This window comes from Canis lupus, chromosome 14, assembly GCF_003254725.2.
Source record: "Canis lupus dingo isolate Sandy chromosome 14, ASM325472v2, whole genome shotgun sequence".
Classification (NCBI taxonomy): domain Eukaryota; kingdom Metazoa; phylum Chordata; class Mammalia; order Carnivora; family Canidae; genus Canis; species Canis lupus.
The window spans coordinates 30,717,663-30,737,789 of record NC_064256.1 but is presented as its reverse complement, the minus strand read 5'-3'; the positions used below and the strand labels follow the sequence as shown (position 1 = coordinate 30,737,789).

Genomic DNA, 20,127 nt, shown 5'->3' with positions numbered 1-20,127 from the left:
TCCCAGAAAAATAACTGCATTATACACAAAATACTTTTATTCATAGGTCTTTCAATCCCTCTGAGGCCTCATGTTAACAACTTTGCTACATTCTCATATACTGTTTATGGGAATATAAATTGAAACCACCTTTATGGAAAACAATTTGAAATTAAAATGCATATACTCCAGCTTCTGGATAAACCTAACTGACTGAACACTTAGATAATTCTGATAATTCCTGAAACCTAATTTGAAGCTACTAGAAAGCCGGGCACCTGGGTGGCAGTCTATTAAACGTCTGCCTTTGGCTTAGGTCACAATCTTGGGGTCTTGGGATGGAGCCCCACATCAGGCTCCCTGCTCAGTGGGGAGTCTGCTTCTCCCTCTGCCCTTCCCCATGCTCATTAATTCTCTCACAAACAAAATCTTTAAAAAATCTACTAGAAAGTGATTAGAAACAGACCCCCAGAATAAGGATAATAAGGGGGGACAGTGGTAAACAAATAGCCAGAAAGCAGGCGAATTAATAGTAACTGGCACACTAGATGTGAGAAGATTCAATTGTAAGAGAGTGATAGGGAAAGCTAGGAATTAAAATGATCTACAGGAGAGTTCCCCAAAAGTTGAGGGCCTGACAGCACCTTTAGAACTGAGTGGGAGTGGAGAACTTAGAGAGATTACTAAAAACTGTTAAAGAAGCAGTGTGATGTGTAACTCATCCTCTCCTCCCCACAACTCAATTCCTACCCCGAGACAAAAGATGGAGGGTGAAGTATTCTGTGTCTGGGAAAACATTGGGTACAGCAGAAGAATGATTGCCTTGCCTGAAATAGTGACTCAGAGACCATGTGCTTACTACTGGCTCAATGGGGAAGGCCATGGCCCTTGCCCCAATCAACAGTCAGTATCCTGTGGCTTTGCTTTTCTTCTTGGCTGAAAATTGAAAGAATTTTGTTTGGAGAATCTATCCAGTTTAAAAATAAAGACCTAAAAATACTAACTACAGAGGTTCCCCTATAAACAATTTGATCCCCTCACACTATGGTGAAGCTTACTGTTTGCAAAATCCAACTCTACCCTCATGGCTTAATAGCTTTTGAATCCTCCACTCTTAAATACAGGCTGACAAGTATTAGTGGACCATTTAAAGAATGCTCTTCACAGAATTACTGTGGAAGATAGAGAATGAAACAAAAGAGAACATGGAGGATACAGCAAATAGGCTGGAAAAGAAACATTTTTTTTTTTTAAGTAAATGTCATTAAAAAGATCAAGTTACTGCCAACATGAAACAAGTTCAAAATGCTAAAAACAAAAAAACCCCAAAACACCAAAAAACCATTTAGAGAATAAAAGATCTAGGATAAAAAGGAAATCTGAGAAACTCTTTCCCAAAGGACAAAAGTATGAAATACAGGAAAGAGAAAATTAGAAGTCCAATCAAAGAGCCAATACTCAACAACAAAAGTTGTCCAAAAAAAAAAAAAAAAAAAACTGAAGAGAAGGAAGTGAGGCAGTAAAAAGTGATTTAAAAACTTCCCTCTTTTCAGAAAACTATTACAGGATTTGTTCCACAAAAATTTAGTAGTAATTCAAGACAGACTACATGGGATGCAGAAGATAAGAGATCCGTGGCAGGAGAGATGTAGGTTATCCCCACAGTGATGGTACAGGCAGATTTTAGATTGATAACTGTGTGACTAGCAGAGAACAAACAGTCCATGTTGATTGAGAAAGCTCAGAAGACTCCAAGGGTGATTACTTCAGGAATATAAAATTGGGGAAGTGCTTTGTATCCAAACATCTTAAGAGTAGAACTAAACAAATACCTAAGTGTTAGCTGTTGAATGAGTCATAAGTATATAGAAAACCAAACGCTTAGTTTAAAAGATAAGTTCTAATTCCAGGGAAGACAAAGGAATGTGTAAGAGGGGAATTCTATGACTTAGCTGGGAGGAATGTTTACATAGTCAGTGATGGCTGATTTAACCAAAATTATGACTTTTGAGTGATGGGGAATGGTAAGTATTAGTGTATGAGGTTGGGAAGAGAGGGGACAGAATTAATTCTTCAATAGAGGGGCCAATTCAGAAGATAGAAAGGTAGTATCCCAAGTATGGTTAGAGATATGTTGTGGTAAGTAGGTTAGTTGACCCCAGTTTTTCAGTCGTCTGACACTGTTCAGCTCATGTGCTCTGGCCCTGGCCTCTTGGTGAGTGAAATATATTTCCCTGGTGGTTGATTCTGGATTGGGTCTCTTGACTTTGAATTTTAGTAGACATGATATAGGCAGAGGCTTAAGGGTAATTTACAGTTGGGCTTGCTCTGCTGTGGTTCCAGTATTGCCGTTAGGAAGGCATACACTGTTTGGTTGCAGCCCCTCCAGTCTGTCTTGCAGAGGGTGATCAATGGCTCAGAGCTGCTACAGCCAGCTCACAGCACTGCAGCTTGAAGCACAATCATCTAGCCAACTCCTAGCTTTGTGACTGAGATAGAAGCTTATTACCATATGCCACTGAGATCGTATATTTGTACTGCTACAATAGTTGACTGTTAAACATGGAAGCAAATACTAAATCAGTTGAAAGAAGGAAAGATAATTGTATCTGGGGGAGACAAATTAGAGTGAAGGGGGTGAAGTAAACTTTTCTTGTAAGAAATCATGTAAAGATATTTGGTTCTTCAAACTATGTTCACTTAAAACTGATAAAAATATAAATTGAAAATGCAGGGAATGGAACAATGATTGATTTATAGTTGGAGTCTATAAAGGAAATCTAGTAGATAGATAATAGATGAAGGCAACTACTGATAAATTTTTAATGCCTTCAATTGTAGTTTGCTGATTCTTTTTTTTTTTTTTTAAGGGCAGTCTAAGAAAATAAAAGTTTTCCAGTCAAGATCAAATGGTAATTTTATAGTGTTGGAGGTCTCAATGAGGTAAAATGGCAAGTTTAATGTGAGGAGAGAGTAAAAGAAATGGTGGATCGGAGGTTCTGGTCAGAGACTTGAATTGTAGAAATTAAAAATATCAGAGGAGCCACAGATACAGGTAAACTCGAGTTGACAGGTGACTGCCAAAGGAAGGGATATGTATGTGGGGCTGGCAGAATGGATGAAGGGATTGGGAGGCACAGAGTTCCAGTTAATGAATGTGTAAGTCACTAGGATAAAAAGTACAGCATAGGGAATGTAGTCAGTGGTATTGTAAAAGTGTCCTGTGGTGACGGTAGCTACACTTGTGACCCGAGCAAAATGTATATACTTGTTGAATCACTGTACCTGAAACTAATGTAACATTTTGTGTCTCTATGCTTGAATTAAAAAAAGACAAAAGCAATTGAAATAAAGGATCCATAGGATAAAAAGGAAAAAATAAAAGTTTCGAGGCTTGGGTCTGTAGGATGAGCCGGAGAGCAGATTCAAGGTTAGTTACTGTCACACCTGAGGAGATGCAGCTGCACAGAAGCTGGGTCAGTCCTGGTCACTGGGACCCACCATCCACCCCTACCCCTGCTCGGCATTGCCCAAATCAAAGGGGACAACAAGGGCAGTGGTGCCAGCAGAAAGGGTCAATAAGCTAATCCCATCAGAGGTTTTGGGAAAGGTAAAATGGTTCAGTGTAAGAAACAGATATGGTTTCCTTAACAAAGAACACCAAGGAAGATATATTTGTACACCAGTCTGCCATAAAGAAGAACAAAAGTATCTTCACAGTGTAGGACATGGAGAAGATGGAGTTTGATGATGATGGAGAAAAGGGTGCAGAGGCAGCAAATGGGACAGGCCCTACTGGAACTCTGGTGCAAGGCAGTAAATATGCAGCAGATGGTAAGCAGTGTAGACCCTTTCAATGTTGCAGTGATCATCCATGCAGTTACCAGTGGAATTACCAGAATAGTAAAAGTGGGGGAGAGATCGAGGGATGGGAGAGTGCTTGCGAAGGCCAGGCGCCACAGCACAGGCCCTACTGCAGGTGGCGGTTCCCACCTTACTACTACAGAGACCCTGTGGGCCTCCCCCTCCCTGTATTTCAACACTCCTGTGCAGGGAGAACATGGTGGAATGTGCTGACAACCAGGGCGCAGGAGAGCAAGGTGGACCAGTGAGACAATGTGTACTGTGGTTATGGAGGTTATAGACAGCCATCCTTCTGGGGTCTCCTGAACAAAGACAGTCTAGCGAGAAGGATAATGAACAACATAAAGAAAATGAAGGACTTAAGACCCAAGGTCAGCGGCCACCTCAGCATCAGTACTGCTGCAGCTTCAATTACAGACGTGGATGCCCAGAAAACCCTAAACCATAAGATGACAGACAAAAGCAGCCCATCCAACAGCTTAGAATCCATCTGCTCTGGAGGCTGAGCAGGGCGGGGCTGAGCAAACACAGATTTACCAATCCGTCTCTACCATCACCCGGTTTAGTCATCCAACACAAAGAAATGAAGATGAAATTCCAGTGTAGGAAAGAACAAAAGACTGGAGCTGAAGACCTTAAGTGCTTGCTTTTTGGCCATAGACTAGATAGATAGTAGAACTATCTGTTTCATCTATGCAACGTGGCACTTTTATTATTTTTTATCTAAAGACATCCTTTTGATAATGTGTTTGAAAAAAGCCTCGTTTTTCTCAACACCTTTTTAAAAGTTTTCAAACTGTTCCATATCTGGTCAAGATTTTTAGTAACCTCATTTTTAATTTGCAATAAGAGTTTACAATTTGATTTTTTCCAGAAAAAGTCAATAAATGATAAGCACCTGTTAATAAAGGTCTTAAATAATTGTCAAAAAAACCCCCCAAGTTTCTAGGATTGATTACAGTAAGTAGTTGTTGAGGTGAAGATAAAAAGTCAAGGAAGCTTCTAGAGTATTTGAAAGTTTTTGTATATAAACTTGGAATTCAGCCAATGTAATGTCAGTAGTTGAAGTAAAAAGTGAATATTGATCCATCTACCTAAAACTGTGGAGCCTGTGAAGTAATGAGAGATGATAGTACTATGAAGGTTAGAAGATTTTGTCAGGTGGCATAAATTCTGGAGGGATAGGATTTTCTTATGGAAGGACAGTGGGCATCTGGAAGTAAGTGGTGGTTGGGAAAGGCAGTAGATACTACTTGAAAATGATGTCAAGCACTTGGTATTACCTTCAGGTCTAGGAGGTGATGAACCTGTTACATAATAAGTTTGCATGTATTGCAGCATAACAGGATGATATAGTAGAAAGGGTAGGGAAGGAGGTCAACTGTGGAGTGAAGATCCATGAAGAAAGACTGGAAAGTATGGGAGGTTTATTACTTTGGCATTGGTCATAGAACTTTACTACTGCATACAGAAAAAATAGTAAAGCAATATATAGATAACAAAAAGCTTCAACTATGTGTGACTTACAGAGTACTTTAAAATAGATGAAGAGTATACATTACTCTAATTGTCACAATTGAGAATTCATGGTAGTTATACACACTTACCTTCTCATTTTCTGCCTTTATTCTTCCAATTACAATCATTTTTTCTCATTTTTCTTGATGGAAACTAGATGTGAGGGAAAGCAGAAGAAGTTCAGTACACATGGTTAGAGCTACTCCAATATTGGTATAGGGAAAGTGGAACTTTACATAAACATTAGGTATTATCAAAGCTTCTGGCTACTTATGAAACCCCGGTTTGTATAGTTAATTATCTAAATTCATAACTAATATCCAGACTTTATCAAGGAATAACCAGAAATTAGACACTACACCGGACAGCTCGTGTATCTGTTTCTTTTAGTAATTCTCATTCTCCATTTCTCAAAACGGAACAAAGCGAGTAACAGACTACTTAAATATCTTCTCCATGACTTGTCATGTGGAAAGATCACAGTTGGGGCCTCAAATTCTTGAGTACACATATACTTCCATCAATTTAGCAAACTCTGTAAGGACTGATTATAAATTTTAATATACAGTTGGCAAATTCCTTTAATTTGTTAAAAAAAAACAAATTGAAAATTAATACCTTTACTGTGATGACAGTTCATATTTTGTAATATAGTAACATATAAACTGTTACTTTCAAGTTCCATGTTTAGACTTTTAAAAGTTCTGCAACTTTTAATTATCACCAGAATATCAGATTGATTTTTTGAAAATTTTATTTTTTAAAAATTTTTATTGATTTATTTTAAAAGATTTTATTTATTCATGAGAGATACAGAGAGAGAAGAGAGGCAGAGACATAGGCTGAGGGAGAAGTAGGCTCCATACAGGGAACCTGATGTGGGACTTGATCTTGGAACTCCAGGATCACTCCCTGGGCTGAAGGCAGATGCTCTACTACTGAGCCACCCAGGCATCCCATTTTTTGAAAGTTTTAAACGTATGTTTTGAGACAAAATCCTTAACTTGGAAGCATATATTTCTTGGGAATATAATACTGATGTTGCGTATTACATTATTACATATTGTATAAATGTTGCATGAATTTTTTTCAATAGGATATACAAGGACAGTGTGTACATGTCCTTTCCAAAGATATTCTGTTTGTTCTTAGACTGTGTCTATGAATTTCTTTCCATTTGTAGATGCTACTCCTGCAGAGGCACAATGCCTTCTTTGCCTTGATTTCTCATTCTGCCGTGTGATAGCAATCATCTTGAGACTCCACTTCTGTGTTAGGATATTGTGCTTACTATATCCTATGTCTTCAGTTTACCCACTATACTTCCAAGTGGTTTTTTTTTTTTTTTTTTTTTTAAGATTTATTTATTCATGAGAGACACAGAGAGAGAGAGAGGCAGAGACATAGGCAGAGAGAGAAGCAGGCTCCATACAGGGAGCCTGATGTGATACTTGATCCCGTCTCTGGGATCATGCGCTGGGCCGAGGGCAGACGCTCAGCTGCTGAGCCACTCAGGCATCCCAATATAACTTCCCAGTTTTGTGGTGGAGCACCAGATCCTGAGAAAGAATGCATGGAGGAGCTTTTATTTTCCTACGCATGCAAAGAGCTTAGAAATGGTCAGTCTTTATGATGAACAACCAAAAAGTTGAGCAAACTGAAAAATCAACTCTTTTTAGATGGGTCAGAAGTGAGGCCACAGGACAGACTGCTGTCCTCAATAGTACAGGTGCAGGTGAAATTTAAAGAATTTTGAACTAAAACACAAATGGAAACACTTACTTTGAAATACAGCAGAAGCAGTCCTTAAAGGAAAATATATAGTGTTGAATGTACATGTATAGTGTTGAATTCTAGAAAAGAAGCATCTAAATGATAATCTAAAATTCCATATTAGGGAATTAGACCAAAAAAATTCCCAAGTAAATAGAAGATGATAAAACCTAGAGCAGAAATGAGTTAAATGGAAAACAGTAAGACAAAAATCAAACCCAAAAGTTTTTTTTTTTTGAAAAGATTAATAGAGTACACTGCACAAAGAAGAGAATACTAAAATTACTAACTGGGGTCTGGGGACATCTTAATAGAACTGATAGAAATTAAAAGGATAATGAGAGAATATTATAAATAACACTACCCTCAGTTGATAACCTAGATGAAATGGAAGAATTACTTGAGATTGATGATCTGCTGAAACTCACATTAGAATAGACAAACTGAGTAGACTTAAGTCTATTAAAGAAATAGATCAATATTTTCCAAAATAGCATGAAGTCCAGATTCATTTGAAAATGAATCTAAAATCTAACGAATTTTTTGTTTGTAAAATCTAACGAATGTTTAAAGAGAAAATTATTTCAATGCTCTATATCCTCTCCTAGAAGATAGAATCAGAGGGAGGGAGTGCTAACTCATTCTGATGCCAACCTACTAGTAAAAGCAGACAAAGAAATGACAGGAAAAGAGGATCCCTGGGTGGCGCAGCAGTTTAGCGCCTGCCTTCGGCCTAGGGTGTGATCCTGGAGTTCTGGGATCGAGTCCCACATCAGGTTTGCTGCATGGAGCTTGCTTTTCCCTCTGCCTGTGTCTCTGCCCCCCTCTCTCTCTCTGTGTCTGTTATGAATAAATAAATAAAATTAAAAAAAAATGACAGGAAAATAAAACCCATCACTATGTCATGAACATACATGAAAAAAACCTCAACAAAACATTTGCATGTGGAATCTAACAATGTATGTAAAGAATTTAAGACTTTAGCCAACTGAGATTTATCCCAAGTATTCAAGACTAGTTCATCTTTAAAAGAATCAACTACAATCCATCACAATCACAGGCTGAAAAAGAAAAAAAAACCAATTATTTCAAAAGATGCAAGAAAAGTATTTGACAAAATCCAGCACCTATTCATAAAATTCTAGCAAAGTAGGAGTAGAGGGAGTTCTTCCTCAATTTATATACAAAAGACCTACAGCTAACATAATTTTTTTTCTTTTTCAAAGATTTATTTTAGAGAGTGTGCATGTGCATGCGAGTGGGGTGAGAAGCAGAGGCAGAGGGAGAGGAAGACCAGCAGACACCCTGCTGAGTGGGGAACCCAGTGTGGGGCTCCACCCAGGACTTAGATCATGAACTGAGCTGAAATGAAGAGTCAGACGCTCAACCAACAAACTGCTTAGGCTCCCCTGCTAACATTATTCTTAATGCTAAGCTAGAAGTTTCCCATGAATCAGCAACAAGACAAAAATGTACTCTTTCGCCTTTCCTTTATCAACATTGCACTGGAATTCTTAGTTAATAAGAAAAGGAAATAAGTACTGTGGGAAAGGCAAAAATAAAACTTTCTTTGCAGGTAACATAATTGTCTTGGAAGAAAACCTGGAAGAATTAAACTGAAAATAAGTGATTGTAGAAAAGATGGATAATTAAGGGTTGTTAAACAACAGTCCACCACTTTACTGTATAATAGAAATGGACAGGTGGAATTTGAATTGAAACACATCATTTGGGTTTAGTGGCCCCAAAATAAAATACTTATAAACCTGCCCAATTATGTATTAGATCCATAGGAGGAACGCTACAAAACTCTAAGCGAAGTTAAAGAACTGAATACATTGAGATCTATTCTGTATTCATGAATAGGAAGACTTTATATTGCCAAGATATCAGTTCTTCCAATGTGGTCTGTAGACTCAAAGCAATTCCAACAAAAAACCTGGCAAGTTTTTTGTAGATGAAAACTGATTTTAGATTTTATTTATTTATTTATTTATTTATTTATTTATTTATTTATTTATTTATTTATTTATGATAGTCACAGAGAGAGAGAGAGAGAGAGAGAGAGAGAGAGGCGGAGACACAGGCAGAGGGAGAAGCAGGCTCCATGTACCGGGAGCCCGACGTGGGATTCGATCCCGGATCTCCAGGATCGCGCCCTGGGCCAAAAGCAGGCGCTAAACCGCTGCGCCACCCAGGGATCCCTGATTTTAGATTTTATATAGAGTCAGAAAGTGCAGAACAGCCAGTGCAATATTGAAGAAGGATAAAGTTGTAGGACTGAGTCAACTTCATGACTTACTGTAAAGCTACAGTTATGAAAACTGGTAGGTGGAAGAATAGACAAATCAGTGGAACAGAGTACAGATCCCAGAAATAAACTATGTAAATGACAGATTTTTGTCAAAAAAGCAAAGGAAATACGATGGAACAAAGGTAGTATTTTCAATAAATAGGGTTGCAACAAGTAAACATTCACATGAGAAGAATGAATCCAGACACAATTTTTACCCTTTACAAAAATTCAGAAGGGATCATAGACCTTAATGTAGAGCATAGAACTCCTGGGAGAGAGGAGAAAACTTAGTTGACCTTGGGTATGGTGATACCTTTTTTAGAGAAAATGCCAAAGGCGTGATCCACAAAAGAATTAATAAGCTGGACTCCATTAAAATTAAAAAGTTGTAAAAAAAAAAAAAAAAAAAAAAAAAAAAAAGTTGTGCCTTGCCAAGGTCATCCTAAAAGAAAGACAAGCCAAAAGGTGGGAGGATATACCTGTGAAAGACCAATGTGATGGAGGATTCTTATCCAAAACATTAAAAAAAAATTATAATTCAGAAATAAGAGAAAAAATCAAAAAGGTAAAAAACCTCAATAGGTAGCTCATCAAAGAAGATACAAAAATGGCATATAAACACATAAAAAGATGCTCCACACCCCATGTCATTAGGTAAACACAAATTAAAGCAATGAGATAGCCCTATGCATCTATTCAAATGGCCAAAGTTTAGAATGCCAACACCTATGCTGGTGAGGATATGGAATAACAGGAATTCTCACTAGTGAGAGTTCAAGATAGCACATCCATTTGACAGGTCTGTTTTGTTTTTTTGTTTTTTTACAAAACTAAACATACCATATGATACAGTAATTGCACTTCTTCATATTTACTCAAATGAGTTGAAATCTTATCTTCACACAAAAACCTACATGTGTTTTATACCAGCTTTTTTCATAATTACCAAAACTTGGAAGCAACCAAGATGATTCACAGTAGGTGAATGGATACATAAATTATGGTATATCCAGCAAATGGAATGTTATCCAGGGCAAAAAAATGATCTATGAGGACTTGAAAGACATAGAGGAAACTTAAATGTGTGATGTTATGTTTAAAAAAAAAAAGCCAATCTGAACAGGCTGCATACTCTAACAGGAATATAAGTAAATGATTTCTGCAAAACTATGGAAGCAGGAAAAAATCCAATGGTTAATGGGGGTTGGAGGCAAGAAGTAGGATGAATAGGAAGGCAGAGAATTTTTAATACAGTGAAAGTACTTTTTATGATACCAAAACAATGGATATATACTGTTATGTATTTGTGCCAACTCATAAAAAAGTAAAAACTGTGAGGGAATCCAAGTGTAAACTGTGGTGTTGAAGTTATAATGATATGTTGGTGTAGGCTCACCGATTTTAGCAAATGGACCACTGTGGTGTAGAATTTTGATAGTGGGGGAAGCTGTGAGTATGGAGTGGGGTAGGGATATGTGGGAAATACCCATACCTTCTACTCAACTTCACTGAGAACCTAAAACTGCTCTAAAAAAAACAAATCCTAAGAAACTTGGAATGAAAAAGAGTGCAGAAACTAAATTTCTGTTGAGACCTTCAGTATTTGTAGAAATCTATATTCTATCCTTACATGTGATAAATAAGTTTTCTTGAAGTACAGTTTTATGTTGAGAATCATTATCTTCAAAATAATGGAGGAACCATTCCTTGGTTTTTCTAATTTTCATTGTTGCTATTATGTCTCAACAAATTTAGGTTCCTGCTTTATAGGAGACCTTTTGTCGCTGCTATTAATTGGGTTTGGAGTATTTTCATTCATTAGCTTCTACATTCCGTGAGACTTTTTAATTTGGAAACTCATGTTCTTGATTATTGTAATTTTTTTGAAATACTTAGTTCTTTCTCCTACTCTTTTTGTTCTGATTTTTTTTTTTTTTAACATATTGGACTTTGTGGTCACTGTTTTTTTTCCCCTCTATTTTCCACCCTTTTAAATAACATCCTATTTTATGAGAATAAACACTTTCTCGTGCTGGTCTCTTTTTCAACTGCAGAGTTCCTCCAAAAGATTTTATTTTTTGCCTTTTTGACCTTAAATTTCACGTTAGTCTTGGGTTTCACTTAAATCTGGCTTTTCTTCTCATGTTCATGTGTTGAAGACTGCACTTGGTAGGTTTTACCTACTTGGTGGTAGCTCCGCTTGTAGGTGGAGCTTTTTGACTTTGAGTTTCAGTGTAACATGACTGAGATGGACTGTATTTGGGGACCTCTGACAGCAGTATACTCAGGGCTTCTCCTTGTGTGGAATATTGTTTAACATCTTTTGGGCTGCAAGTTTAGGGGGCAGAGGGTTCTTAGCATCAGTGTGTGTATGTTGTACACAGTGATATCACTATGATCCCCATGATGGATGATAAAGATAAAAATTTTCAACAGTTACACACTGATTAACTTTCTTGATTTAAAATCTATTGTGCTAGTTGTTTTCTATTTGTTCCATATGTTGTTTTCTTTTGCTTGCCTTTGTATTAATTTCTCATTTTTAAATTATTTTATCTTACCATTGTTTTTAACTTAAAAACATTTAGTGTAGGCCATGAGTTTAGAATGTAGATGTAGTCACAGTCACCTTCAGAGTAATATACCATTTGTGAGCCTGTAGTAGTAGGTTACTGAAGGGGAGCCTGCAATGGTGAAAACACTCCTGTTGAGTATGTGACTCACAGAGGTTCTGTATTCTCCTAATCACCCCCAACTCAGTACTTACCAATATTTTGAAATTATCTGTTTGTTTCTTCTTACCTGCTCTCTGGCATCTGCTGTCTCTTGTTCTTGTTGTGTACCATAGGTGAACGGGTGATGGCATCCTCTCTATCCTTTGGTGAGGCATATCTTTTCTTAGATTTAAGGCTCTTTGTTCATCTTGTGACCTCAGCTCTGGTGCCTTCAAGAAGAAGTTAGGATTTTGTAGTTCATATGATTTTTCTTAAGGTATGAACATTTTTTCCAGCTTTCCATATCTTACACAAGAGTAGAAATCATCAGTGCTACTGAGAAATGTAGAAATTCAGAATTTAGTTGGTTATTAAGCATGTACTTTTTTGAACCACCAAAACCCCCACAAATAGTTGTAGTAGTACTGCATACAACGAGTGACACATTCATGCAACTCTTCTTGCCAAGATTCCTTCACCTCCCTTTCTAATATGTGTTTCATATATACTTGACCCAGAATTTTCTGTTTACCATTCCCATACCAGAGTGACTGGTATCCTATAGACTTCCTACAGTTTATAGGCTGCTGCCATCTTGGCTGGTACAACATGTGAGTGGTAGGAGTATAGCATCAAGTAATTCTCTTTCCACCACCTAAGACAAGAGGTTTTTCCCATTTAACAAGGAAGTACCTGTTTCTGTGGTGGTCTCTCAGTATGTACTTTGTGAACACTTTTAAGGCTTTCCACAAATGTGTTAACTATCTTGCCTTTAAAAAGAATGAGGAAGAGAGTTATTGCTGGTCATCTTTGGGATTTGACCACGTGTTAAAGGAAGCATTCTGTTTATCGTATATAGAGTTTACGTACTGCTGGAATAGTCTATGCAGTGGTTGGAAGTACAAAAAAGAGGCTTAACAAAATTTGTCTTACTTGAATATAACTAATGTTGATAATACTTTTAAAAAAATTACAAAGTCGGGGATCCCTGGGTGGCGCAGCGGTTTGGCGCCTGCCTTTGGCCCAGGGCGCGATCCTGGAGACCCGGGATCGAATCCCACATCGGGCTCCCGGTGCATGGAGCCTGCTTCTCCCTCTGCCTGTGTCTCTGCCTCTCTCTCTCTCTCTGTAACTATCATAAATAAAAAAAATTAAAAAAAAAATACTAAAAAAAAAAATTACAAAGTCTAAGAAATATGTGATGTTAAATAGTATATTAGAAGAGAAGATTTAAGCTGAGAGACAATTCTAGTCAGTTTGGGATTATGTACATTTGATGGTTCTATTTTCTTGTCCATTATTTTAACAAAAACATTGCAGTTAGAATTTTGGAATTTCTAGTACAGCAAAACAGCACTGGCAATGTATGCTAAATGCCATGATGATATCTGTGGCCTTCCTGCAGTCTTTCTTATCTGGGTATGTTTGATCTAAAACACAAATCTGTCAGGTGTCTGAAACTCTGTATGCCACCTTTTGCCCTAAAGGTCTACCTCTCTCCAATTTTATTCAGTCTTTAGAATGAAATCAGAGATCATTTCCTCTGAAAGGACTTTTCTAATGCTTTCACACAGAAATAAGTATTTTATCTCCTGGTCTACTTGTAGATATTCTTCTGGTGTTCATCTGTCATAGTCTGTTATATATCAGTCTAAGATTTGAGTTCCTTGAGGACATAATACATGTCTCCTTTATCTTTAAATACTGGCCCTTAATACAGGGTTTGGACAGCATAGGCACACAGTATTGTTCAGCTGAATTACATTGATCATTTTAATGGTTTTGCTTAAAATGCTTAAAAATGTTGCTTATACTTAACTAAATCTACTAGAGGCCTTCCCATTTTTTTTTTCTTTTAAGATTTATTTATTTAAGAGAGTGTGTATGCATGTGTAAGAGCAGGGAGAAGGCCAGAGGGACTCTGAAGCAGACTCCCTGATGAGCATAGAGCCCACTGCGGAGTTAGATCTCATGACCCTGAGATCATGACCTAAGCTGAAACCAACAGTGAGACACTCAACTAACTGAGTCACCCAGGTGCCTCGAGCCTTTCCGTTTTTGTCTAATAATGGAATATTGAAATGTTTTGTGTTCAGAATCAAAATATAAATTTTTAAGACCTGCATTGATATGTAAAATAATAAAATGAAACAAAGCTGTGGCATGCAAAAATCTTAATATAAATGTCCATGGGGGTTGTCCTTATAGCTTGATTATAAAATTTTTAAAAAGTGATTTACTTAAAAATATATTTAAACTTTTTTTTTTTTTCCTGCCCAGTGTAGTGACTACGACTTGGAATTTGGAACTGAGTGTTTGCAATTGGCTTTAAAGTATGGCCATGTTCATGCCAAACTTGTGGAAGGATCGCCTGACCTCTGGAAGGTAAGGAAGTTGAAATTTTGTTCTGGCTCTTGGCTGTGCTTATAAGTCATTCCTAAGATACATTCTACGAGTCTAAACACTTCCCAGGTGCTTTAGAAAATGGAGTAGTATAAAACTCGTTGGTTTCAGAGTTAAACAGTATTTTGAGGAATAAGGGTATGTATGTATGTATACCTTACAGGCATTAAGAGTTTCACTGGGTTTTCTGAGCATCACAGTATGTATGGTTTCTATGTCTTGGTTTCCAGAAAATTCACTTTTAGATAATTTATTAAAATTCCATTTTAGCTGATAAGATGGTTTTACTCAATTTTTTTCTTCTCTCTCTCTCTCTCTCTCTCTCTCTCTCTATTCTTATATTCTGTTGCCTTAAACTTAATTGGATTGAGGATGTAACCCCCCTTTCCACAGTAGCAACATTTTGTTCTAGGCCTTGGGGGTGGCAACTCCAACTTAACTGGGTTAAGGAAAATCTGCCATAGTTCTGACTCAGTGGGGTGGATGACTGGACCCACTTAGTGGCCCCAATGAGGAGTTGGACTCTTGAATATAGTAAGGTTGACTCCTAATGACAAACTTCGTTTTTGAGGGAGTGAAAGTGATTGTAGCACTACCCTAGTAAAACTTCCCATGGAAACTGGAGTGTTTCACAGTGTGGCCTTCCTCTGTTTTGAAGGTAGAAATGTGTTGAACTGAAAAGTAGATTCTAAAATAGGGTAGGGTGGTTTTATTTTTTGAAGTATTGCTGCTTTTGAATAAGGGATGAAATCTTTAGAAAGCAGCCATGTAAATCTGTTAAGGAAAGAGTCCTATTTTCTCATTGACTTAAAAACAAAACAGAAAGCCCTATAAGTTCATTAGGTATTTTGTACAGTAACCTCATGCTCCTCGCTGCATGCTCAGATCGTCTCAAACAGACTTAAAATGTTCTGAAATTACCAAATATTCGTATGTCTGGACTATTGCCTGGTAAAGAAAATTCATGTAGTATTATTGTTCTTTTAAGGATTTCCAAATGTCTTCAACCCAGAAGGGAAAACATTTTACTTGTTTTGTGTATCCTTTTCTATCTATGGCTCAGAGGATAGTAAACATATTGTGAGGACTATAGTGTTCACCAGCTAGGTGTTTTGTTACAGATCCTGACTCACATCTCTGTACAACCCCTTTTGACTGTGGGGTAGACGATTTTCAGGAAAGAGGAGAACTAAGTGGAAACTCACAAGTTTTATTGTTCTTAACACATTCATTTAACACTCTGGCCTCATTTTGTTGTCTTAGGGTGTGTGGTGATCTATGTCTGTGGGTGTTCAGAGCCTTTTTGAAAATTATCAAGCACCCTGAGACCTGTAGATGAGAGGAAAGTAACACACTATTCTTGAAATTTTCCATTTGTTCCTCACAAATTTATTTCAATTTTGTTCTAGATTTTCTTTAGTGAAATCTCCTATTTTACTGCTTTCTCAACACGATATTAGTTCTCACATCCTGGTGTTCTGCTTCTCTTTCATGGGCACCAAGTGTCCGTGCACTAAACAGGCATTGGCTTCCCGGTGCTTCTCCTCATTTCCCTGGTGAATCATTTTATAATGCCCTTGTGGGTTGAATTGTACCCCCTATCAAGGTTTGTTTGAGTTCTAACTCTGGCCCTTGGGAATGAGGCATTATTTGAAAAGTGTCTTTGCATGTCTCGTCAAGTTCAGTTGAGGTCATACTGGCATAGCATAGGCCCTGAACTCAACATAGAAGAATAGCAGGAGGGAGAGAGATGAAGGGAGAATGCCAGGGAGGATGGAGGCAGGGACTATGGTGTTGCATCTACAAGCAAAGGAAAGCCAAGGATGGCTGGCAAGCACAGAAAAGTAGGAAGAGGCCAGGAAGTGTTCTTTTATAAATAGTCTTCAGATACCACTGGTCCTGCTGACACCTGGATTTGAGATTTTAGCCTCCAGTAGTGTGAGAGAATAAATGTGAAGCCACCCAATTTGTGGTTCTTTGTTACAGGAACCTTAGGACGTTAATAAACATTCCACACACGTAGGCCCTGAGGGATCATCATTCAGTATTGCTTTACAAACTGGGAGGGATGAGGGTTGGAAGAGCCCCATTCTCTACAATGTTTGAATAATGGGATCTTGGATTCCAAAAGGGCATGTAATGCAATGGATTGGGCAAAAAGTCCTTCAAATGGCAGTTCGGAGGTCTTTTTAAGTAGTTCTGATAATTGAAGTGAAATTATTTTGATGCAAGTATGGCAGTTTCAGGGTTCCTGTTTACTCTTCCTGCATCCTGTCTCATCATTTTCTGTTCCTACCACCCTTTTATTTTCTTCTGATACTTTCCTAGCTATTGCTCTAGTCCTCTTGAGCTTCTTCATGACATTGAATTGTCTTCAGTATAGGCTTCTCATTTAATTTTGTGATCTTGACATTTTGTATGGATAAAAGAGTTTTTCATTTTCTGTTGAAACCAAAGCAATGGAATCTACACTAAAAATTAGTGTTCTAATTCTATACTAAAACCAAAAGTGCTACCATTTTTAAAAATTTGAATCTGAAAAAAAGGTTTAGTACAATGAGGCTGAAACTGATACTGAACTCAGGTGGCTGGCATATGATTGATAAATCCTGAAATGGTGAAAAATGCATTTCAGGCAGCATTTTACTACTTTATACTTTGTATAAAGTAAGCAAAGGAGGATTCTAAAATACAAATCCAGAATACCTTCCCCTGCCCCTCAGAAGTCAGGGAGTTCACCTGGGCAGTGGTGTGAGCAATGCCTAGAAATGTCTCAGGCCTTGCATGTAGGACTATTTGAACTGTCACCAGAAATCCCAGGAGAGTTATTTTGTATTTTACATACTTTTTTGTAGAAGTAAATGTTCAGAGTTATATCACCCCTCTTACAATGTCTCCTTTGGGGCCTGGAGGAAACATTAATTGCTCTAAATCACCATGTAGGGTAGAGGACATTCCCTACTCCCCATGATAAAGACAACCAATCACAGAGGCAAACAGGATTGATCTCTGGGATAGGAATTGGCTCTCATGCTTTCCCTGAGGGGTTGCCTTGCCAGGCCTTAGTGAGCACACTGTTACTTGACAAAATTTCATCTAGTGGACATAAAAACTTCCATTCCTTTAATTGATAATTGTACCATATATTTGTCCCAATATACTTAAATACTTGCTCACTTACTATATAGAACTACTTGAACAGGCTTTTTGTTTCTTTTTGTTTTACTCTCCTTAAAGCATAAAAGATTTATAACCAGGTATTGAAGAAATTTAACTGTGTTCCATTGTCTGAAAATACTTGTTAGGAGGAGTTTCTGAAGTGTTTGAGTCATCACATATTATTGAAATAACGGACTTTTCAGGAATTCTTTTGATGAGAGGTACTTTTTTTTTTTTTTTTTTTTAAGAACAAAATAGTCTCACTTCTTTTTAATCTCAAAAAACAGTGTGGTGACCATTTTCTTTTTAGAGGTTTTCATTTAGTCATCTAGTCTAAAGAAAGAAATATTTTCTAGATAGACCTAATTGATGAAATGGAAAAAAATAAATACATCACCAAATCTGAATTTGTGTCTTATAATGTATTTTTTTTTCTATTTTTTTCTTTCTTTCCCATTCACATTTTATTTGTTTGTTTATTTATTTATTTATTTATTTTTAATTTATTTTTTATTGGTGTTCAATTTACTAACATACAGAATAACCCCCAGTGCCCGTCACCCATTCACTCCCACCCCCCGCCCTCCTCCCCTTCTACCACCCCTAGTTCGTTTCCCAGAGTTAGCAGTCTTTACGTTCTGTCTCCCTTTCTGATATTTCCCACACATTTCTTCTCCCTTCCCTTATATTCCCTTTCACTATTATTTATATTCCCCAAATGAATGAGAACATATAATGTTTGTCCTTCTCCGACTGACTTACTTCACTCAGCTTAAAATGTATTTTTAAAAATTTAGAATTCTCTGACTTCTGATTATTGGAGCTACATACTCATTTTCTTATAAGTTAAAAGATATGAAAGAGGGGACTAAGTGTTCTGATTCACATTAAGATGGTGGCCAACTGAACTAGGCTCTGAAAAGTCTAAGTTACTCTATTGAGTGTCAACACAGAGTGACACAAGTAGGTGCGATTAGTGTCCTGTAGAATCCACCTTGAGGTAGCTGAGGATAAGCCTGGGCTCCGTGTCAGAAGGCTGTTGCTCTGGCTCTGAGTTTTAGGTTTCTCTTCTATTGAATATTTTTTTTTCTTTTAGTTACATACCTGACTCAGATGAAATATTGTACAGAAGCACAAAGAAAAGAGACAAAAATTGAGCTTGACTAGGTAAGGGCATGAGGCCCTGAGCCCTGGTCTTTAGGTGGCTTCTGAGTCTCTACTGAGCAAGCAGCATGAAAATGAGTGAATCAGAGGATTGAGGGCTCCATTCCATCACTAAAGGGTTGATATTTTTTTTTCTTTTAAAGTAACTAATTTTCATAATGTATTGTGCAAGGTCAAAAGAAAGCTACAGATCATGCAGACAGAAGGAAATCAACTTCAAAACTCATTTAATAAACTTTTGAAAATTAAAAAAAAATAAGGAGAGGGCAACCCATATTCCTGTAAAAGTTTGACAGAAAAAGTGTAACTCATCAATTTACAATTGCAACATTTTCCAGTACTGTTCTCTTTGAAGTTAACTGTTTCAATTAGAAAAAAATTCAGCTATTTTTACATGCAGGACTTTACCAGTTTGTGAGAAACATTTTGTACTTTATTTTCATTAAATCTGTGTTTGGTGAGAGGTGGAGTTGAAGTAGTAAATAAGGCTTTATATAGAAGGTATTAGTAAACAATAAAAAAGCTTTAATCTGTGTATAGTAGGTATCCACAGCCTACAAGAAACAGTAGACCAATGGAAATTTAGGAGTCTGACTTGTTTACTCAGTAAATGATTTAATAACAGTGGAGAAAAGGCCGTTAGGTGATACAAATATGTATCTTACTAAGATTGATTGCAATGCAAAGCTGGTAAGTCTTAAAAAACTGGTCTTTCAAGAATGCTGGAAAAGGGATTTTAGGATTCGAGACCAATTTTTTAACTTAAATTCATCATTAAGATCTCTGGGGGGCCGGGGGGGAAGCATAAGATACTTTCACAGTTCCTGTATTTTAATTTTGAATGTGGTTTTACTCCTTAAAGCCAGAAGGAATATAAAGGAATAATGGTAATTAGATCTCTTCCTATTTCAGTTCTGAGTTTACCCTACACAGCAGAAAATCATTAAAGAAAAACACTATTTTCTCATTTGAATTACAAATACTGAAGCCTGATTTCAGTTACCTAGTTAACTTTAGGTTTTCAAGGAAACAGAATAAAAGCTTACCTAATGGAATTCTTTCAGGAAAATTTGTCAAAATACTGTTTTCACAGGTTAAGGAATTTTGCTTATTCTTTTCATAGCTATATTCCCCAAACTTAGAACAGGACCTAGAACACAGTAGTTATCAGATAAATATTTGTTGAACGAATGAATGAGATTAGCATATTATTTAATTTGGTAAATATGTAGCATGGACCTTTAAATGTCTGTTTTC

General features: G+C 37.1%; 1 protein-coding gene across 1 annotated transcript in view; it reads left to right on the top strand.

Annotated features, from left to right (window-relative positions):
• Positions 1 to 20,127, top strand: part of CRPPA (CDP-L-ribitol pyrophosphorylase A) — a gene marked incomplete at its 5' end in the record, with an annotated part of 293,261 nt that overhangs the window by 82,185 nt on the left and 190,949 nt on the right. Inside the window, one exon of the mRNA XM_035698317.2 lies at positions 14,425 to 14,529. Coding sequence (XP_035554210.2) covers positions 14,425 to 14,529 — 105 coding nt within the window. The remainder of the gene's footprint in view (positions 1 to 14,424; positions 14,530 to 20,127) is intronic.